This window comes from Poromitra crassiceps (assembly GCF_964638095.1).
Source record: "Poromitra crassiceps genome assembly, chromosome: 19".
Lineage (NCBI taxonomy): Eukaryota > Metazoa > Chordata > Actinopteri > Beryciformes > Melamphaidae > Poromitra > Poromitra crassiceps.
In genome coordinates, this window is record NC_139646.1 from 6,707,070 (window position 1) to 6,714,569 (window position 7,500).

Here is a 7,500-nt window from a genome sequence, read left to right on the forward strand (position 1 = left end):
AGGCTAGCTTTGCATTATGCGGGTACAGTTTTCTGTAAGGAAAACCTACTAGGGGAAAAAAAAGTTTTTATTAATTGACATTTATTTTGCATGTGTTTAATAATAATAATACCAGAATGAAGACACCCAGTGCTCCTTGCTTAAGCTCTTCATCGAGTCTAGTCAGAGACCTCTCTATTGGGGCAGTCAGCAACCCAAACAATGGCTCCTACAACACACAAAGACATACATTAGATACATAGTAGCTATGGAGTTAAATGGGTGGAGCTTAATACTGTCCAGGTATAGAGGTTTGATTCCGCATTGTGGAATGTGCTAAAAATGCACTTAGTTTGGACTAAAGCATCCGATAAATCACATGTCGATAACAAGGCCCGCGGGCCAGACACGGCCCTCCAGGTCTTTTAATCACACCAGCCAATGGTAAATGGTAAATGGTCTGCATTTATATAGCACTTTACAATGAGTAGGTACATTCACCCATTCATACACCGATGGCGGCAGGTTACCACGCAGGGTGCTGGCACACCATCGGGAGCAATTTGGGGTTCAGTATCTTGCCCAAGGACACTTCGACATGCAGACCGGAGGAGGCGGGAATTGAACCACCGACCTCTTTTATCCAAAGCGATTAGTTGACGACCCGCTCTACCTCCTGAGCTACAGCCGCCAATAAATTCTGACGATCAATTGAATGTGGCCCGTGCCTACTTTAGGTCAGTGACAATACAACGTTGGAAGATTTCTCTCTCTCTCTGCTCTATATCTCTCTATCTAACCCCTCCCTCCAGCAAAGCATCAATGTCCAGCCCCTGATTTTATTCACAACCCTCAGCATAGCCCTCAGTAAGTTTGAATTTGACATCTCTGCTATAAATGTCCTATGTTAGGTTACATTCACGTGCTCACAAACTAGTCGGTGTGGGTGTGTTCCTCCATTTGGGCCCTTCTTGAACTTACTGCTTTCTCTCTCTTTAAAAAAAAAAAAAAAAACTTCTAAACTAACCTAAACTAAACTTGTACCACTATTCCTTCAGAAGTTGTAGTTGTCATAGACTGTGCTCCATAGTTGATTGCTCCATTGCTGACAAAAATGTGTTATTGTAAGTCGCTTTGGATAAAAGCGTCTGCCAAATGACGTAATGTAATGTAATGTTCCTACCCTGAATATGGCCCGTATGTAGTGTGTGATGAGGTAGTTGTTGATATCCAGGGGCAGGGTCAGCTGGGGGTCAACCTGAACCTTGGGAGCCTGGACTACCGCCAAACAGTCAGAGTGCAGCTCTCCACCACCTACACACACACACACACACACACACACACACACACACACACACACACACACACACACACACACACACACACACACACACACACACACACACACAATTAAACTACTGCTACATCTCTATCTAGTTGTACCAGGACATAAGGCAGACCTGGGCATTATGTGGGGCCAGAGCTGGCTGTTGTGATGGTTCTGCCTGGCCCGGGAGGTCTAAGACAACCCACACCATTTTACTTATGAAGTTTAAAAAAATCAAATGAGATGACCTACGGTATATTGGCTGTTTGGAGTGGAATAATAAATGCTGAAGAATAAGTGCACAGTTGTACGTGTTTTCTATACTAATTGAATCTAGTGATAAAATGAGAGGTTACAGCATGATATCTTTTTGGCCCCGGCAACAATTTATCATGTGGCCCCCGAGGAAAAGTCATTGCCCGCCCCTGACATAAGGTATCACAGGAAAACAGTAGACATTGCTCAACACACCCCTAAATAAGCACTGTGTGTGCATGTGTGTGCATGTGTGTGTATGTGTGTGCATGTGTGTATGTGTGTGTGTATGTGTGTGTATGTGTGCGCGCATGTGTGCGTGTGGGAGGGTGGGCTGCACCTGAAGCCGCCTGCAGCAGGACTGCCAGCCCAGCAGGGATAGGCAGTGTTGTCACATTGACCACTTCTCTGTTGATGCGATCCTACAAACATTGCAAATCACACACACACACACACACACACACACACACACACACACACACACACACACACACACACACACACACGTGCACAAACACGCACAAACACACACACACACACACACACACACACACACACACACACACACACACACACACACACACACACACACACACACACACACACCTATTACATCAAACTACTGCTACATCTCTATCTACCTTTCATAAAACTTGGTCCTCCTCCCACCAACAGCTTTACCTCCTTTCCTCTCTCACTCACCTCCTCAGCCTTCCTTGCGGGATTCAGCACTGTCTGACAGAAAGACAACAGCATCATACTTCACTCATTTGTTACGTTTTCATTCATTTCTCTAAAACATAAGGACGTCCGATGAGGGTATGTACATACCCTCATGTACATACCCTCATGCACATACCCTCATGCACATGCCCTCATGCACATACCCTCATGTACATACCCTCATGCACATACCCTCATGTACATACCCTCATGCACATACCCTCATGTACATACCCTCATGTACATACCCTCATGTACATACCCTCATGTACATACCCTCATGCACATACCCTCATGTACATACCCTCATGCACATACCCTCATGTACATACCCTCATGTACATACCCTCATGCACATACCCTCATGTACATACCCTCATGCACATACCCTCATGTACATACCCTCATGCACATACCCTCATGTACATACCCTCATGTACATACCCTCATGTACATACCCTCATGCACATACCCTCATGTACATACCCTCATGCACATACCCTCATGTACATACCCTCATGTACATACCCTCATGCACATACCCTCATGCACATACCCTCATGTACATACCCTCATGTACATACCCTCATGTACATACCCTCATGCACATACCCTCATGTACATACCCTCATGCACATACCCTCATGCACATACCCTCATGTACATACCCTCGTGCACATACCCTCATGCACATACCCTCATGTACATACCCTCATGCACATACCCTCATGTAGAGTACATACCCTCATGCACATACCCTCATGCAGATACCCTCATGTACATACCCTCATGCACATACCCTCATGCAGATACCCTCATGTACATACCCTCATGCACATACCCTCATGCAGATACCCTCATGTACATACCCTCATGCACATACCCTCATGTACATACCCTCATGCACATACCCTCATGTACAGTACATACCCTCATGTACATACCCTCATGTACATACCCTCATGCACATACCCTCATGCAGATACCCTCATGTACATACCCTCATGCACATACCCTCATGTACATACCCTCATGCACATACCCTCATGTACAGTACATACCCTCATGTACATACCCTCATGTAACGCTGGCGGTTGACGATGACCATCACCATGGAGCGGAACTTGATGAGGCACTTCCTCATCAGAGCAAACTTCTTTCTGTTGATGAAATTAAAAAGTGTTGTCGCACATGAATGCTGCACGATTATTTGGACCGGTCATAGACCCTTTTCACAGCAGCCACCCACATGGAAAGAATCTATATGAACATATATGCAACTATATGCAACCTATATGCAACCTATATGCAGCATATATGAGCATATAGGCCATATATATGCCGCATATAGGTTGCATATAGGCCAGATTTAGGTGCATATATGCGCATATAGGAGCATATAGGCCATATATATGCCGCATATAGGTTGCATATAGGCCAGATTTAGGTGCATATATGCGCATATAGGAGCATATAGGCCATATATATGCCGCATATAGGTTGCATATAGGCCAGATTTAGGTGCATATATGCGCATATAGGAGCATATAGGCCATATATATGCCGCATATAGGTTGCATATAGGCCAGATTTAGGTGCATATATGCGCATATAGGAGCATATAGGCCATATATATGCCGCATATAGGTTGCATATAGGCCAGATTTAGGTGCATATATGCGCATATAGGAGCATATAGGCCATATATATGCCGCATATAGGTTGCATATAGGCCAGATTTAGGTGCATATATGCGCATATAGGCCACATTTATGCCGCATATAGGTTGCATATAGGCCAGATTCAGGTGCATATATGTGCACATACAGGGCATATATGTCTCCTATATAGCTTCTTTATATACACATAAAGGCCCTATATGTTCATAATACAGGTCATATAGGTCTCACTTCTTTATATCCACATATAGGCCATATATGTACACAATACAAGGTATATGCCTCCTATATAGGTCATTTACAAATCTGTTTGTATACACTGTGTCATAATCCATATATACCCAGCGAGCACAAAACGTTTTTTCAACGTTGATTTTTAGTTTAAATCTGGGTGATATTGGGTTTGAACGTCTAAGACCTAATTTCACCCTCTTTTCAACCGGCTAAAATGCGGTTACAACGTAAACGTGTAAAAAAACACAATTTGGTTCATCATATTGTTAAAACATTTGTTGTAGTTTGGAATAGAAGCAATATTGATAGTGTGTGAATTGGCATTTTATTGTCTTTTATTGTGTAACTGAGAGTTGAAATCTGATCTACACGAAAACTACATTTCAACGCATTTTATGTCACATGAAATATCATAAATATGGGACTATAGGCTATGTGGTGCCAGCAAAAAGCTTCCAGGACACAACTATGGTTAATAGTTTAGCGCAATACTATAAAATAATGAATTCAGTTCCTGCAGCAACGAGCATGCGCAAGTACTTACTAGCTGTGACTGACTAGACCAAAGCGGTCTGCACCGGTCTGCACCAAGTGCGGAACCAGGTGCTCTGGGCACACTATGTTATTGTAACAGACTATACGAGGCTCTGTGTAGGCCTACCTCCTGAGTCTCTGGTGTTAAATGAAGTTAACCTCTGAAGCCGTACAGCCTATAGATGCACACACACACACAACATCATTTTAGTCTGTTACGATCGTACGCATCACATAAAATAACTTCCCGATCGCTGACAATTGTGGTCTACGTTGTGTGCGAGAGAGTATATAATGTGCCCGGCTCTCTGGTTAGTATAAGAAAATGTATAGCTCAGCACTAGAGCACACGGCTTGAACCTTGGAGAATGGGGTTCGAATCCCGTGTGCGCTGCTATTTTTTTTTTTTTTAAACCCTACATATAGGTACATATATGTACATATAGGTTTCCCATATATGGTGCATACATAAAATTGGCCGATTTCCTATATTATATGTACATATAGGTACATATATGTACCTATACATATAGGTACATATATGTACATATAATATAGGAAAACGGCCAATTTTATGTATGCACCATATATGGGAAAACTATATGTGGCCCTATATTAAAACATATAGGGTACATATAGATTCTTTCCATGTGGGCATTTTGTGTCCCAAAGCAGGATAAACACAGGTGTAACCAATAACATTAATGATAGTTCCAACTTCCATTCCATTTAGGTGTTCAAGTGCTGGGGCCCTAATTAATGTTATTGTTTACACCTTGTTTAGTGTTTACCCTGCTTTGAGACACAAAATGGCCGCTGTGAAAAGGGTCTATTAAATTGCATCATCAGACCTCCAATTTTTGTCAGAATTGGACCAGTGGTGTATGATATATCACATTTCAGTTTTTGATTAATTAAGCACCCCCATTGGCCAAACAGTATAGAGAGCCAAAGTGAAGGTCACTTCCTGCTTTTCTCCCTGTACCAGCATGTGAAAAAATATGAATGGTGGTGAATGGAGCGATACGCTACCATTTTGATCCCGTTTGAATTGTGCCACAGGAGCACACATGTCATGTTTGTCAATGTAAAAGATAACTCTGCAAGTCGAGAAAGTCGCAGTTTGTGGTAAAACTGTGGCACTATAAGTTATAAAATCAGAAAGACTACGCACAACCAGTCACGTAAGTGACATTTCTCCTGCCAGTCCATTGTTGTTGATGGTGTGAGTGTGACGTATAATGTGCGACAGGAGATGTACAGTAGTTAATTGACAAAACTAAACCTTACATTTCAGTTTCAGGACAAACTGCGACTTTCTTGGACATGCATAGTTATCTTTTAAATTGACAAAATTGAACATGTGTACCTCGTGGCACAATTCAAATGGGATCAAAAAGTAACGTACTGTATCTCTCCGTTCACCACCATTCATATTTTTTCACATGCTGGTATAGGTATGTGGAGGTAATACAGGGGCTACTTGAGATAAAGGGGAAAATGAAAACGAATTAAGAATAAATGATGAAAATGAATGAAATGTTAAAATAAATTTGCTCAGGAGGCACTAATTGCAACTCTGATTCAAGTTCTTATTTGTAAAGTTATATTCTTCAAAAAGTGGGTTATCATTAATTTATTGCATCATATGCTGTGGTTTTCTCTTGCAGTTTTCGAAGCAAAACGTTGTAGTCGGGTAAAGGGGGTACTTGGATTCAGAAATCAGCGAAAGGGGGTACTGAAGCCAAAAACGTTTGAGGACCACTGGTACAGACCATAAGGATAGCTGGACTGGTGTAGCACGTTTTGTGTCAATTGGATTCACACTTCACAGTATAGAAGATTTTACCTTTAATTACTGCGCCTCCATCGGGCTAGTCAGTGTAATATTTTTAAATGCCAGCTGAATGTGTGTAGCAAAGTTTCATGTCAATCAGACTCATAATGTAGGTGCAGTGGTTCCCAACCTTTTTTGTCTTCTGTACCACTTGAGCTGTTTTGCGATGCCAATGTGCCCCCTCACTCGATGAACAAATTCTGACAGTTTACGATCGAAGCGTTGCACGCTGCTCAAGGACCCATAGGGATACACGCACTCCCTGGTTGGGAAACACTGATGTAGGATACAAGATTTTGACCTTTAATTATAGCACCCCATGACCTTTAATTATAGCACCCCATTTGGCCAATCAGTGCAGATTTGTAAACATTGGAACACACACTGCAAAGAGGCAGCATGATCCCTCCAAGTTTAGTCAAAATCCGACCAGTGATCTCTGAAATCACCTGTGATTTCACATTAACAGACGGACATAGTCATATGTATAAAAACTGATGAAGGTCTAGCACCGAAACGTTGTTTCCCTATTTGTCTTCTAATAAAGAGTTTACTAGTAAGGTCAGTGTTTTGCGGGATTTTCTCTACTCCTCCTAGGACATAGTCATATACCTAGATCCCGCCCCCATTTCATCCCCTTGAGGGACACAAAACTTACCTGGCCAGGTAGCCCCTGAAGTTAGCCTCCATCTTGATCACACGTTGTCGGACTTTGAAGAAGTTCCTGCGTAAAAGGCACAGGCGCGCGCATCTCTGTAGGGCTATGGCTGCGATGTTCAACACACGGTCACGCTTTCCCTCCAAAAACTGGTACAACTCCTCCTTCAGGAAAATCTAGTACCCACACAAATCTGAATTAAATAGTATTATGTTTCTTGTATTTGAGATATTCAAACATGTATTTGTGAGCATATGAGTGTGTGTGTGTGTGT

At 42.3% G+C, this 7,500-nt stretch overlaps 1 protein-coding gene across 1 annotated transcript in view; it reads right to left on the reverse strand.

Annotated features, from left to right (window-relative positions):
- myo15ab (myosin XVAb) overlaps positions 1-7,500 on the reverse strand; it is a gene marked incomplete at both ends in the record, with an annotated part of 75,369 nt that overhangs the window by 34,059 nt on the left and 33,810 nt on the right. Inside the window, 6 exons of the mRNA XM_083655748.1 lie at positions 113-208; positions 1,163-1,293; positions 1,902-1,983; positions 2,264-2,296; positions 3,360-3,444; positions 7,227-7,402. Coding sequence (XP_083511874.1) covers positions 113-208; positions 1,163-1,293; positions 1,902-1,983; positions 2,264-2,296; positions 3,360-3,444; positions 7,227-7,402 — 603 coding nt within the window. The remainder of the gene's footprint in view (positions 1-112; positions 209-1,162; positions 1,294-1,901; positions 1,984-2,263; positions 2,297-3,359; positions 3,445-7,226; positions 7,403-7,500) is intronic.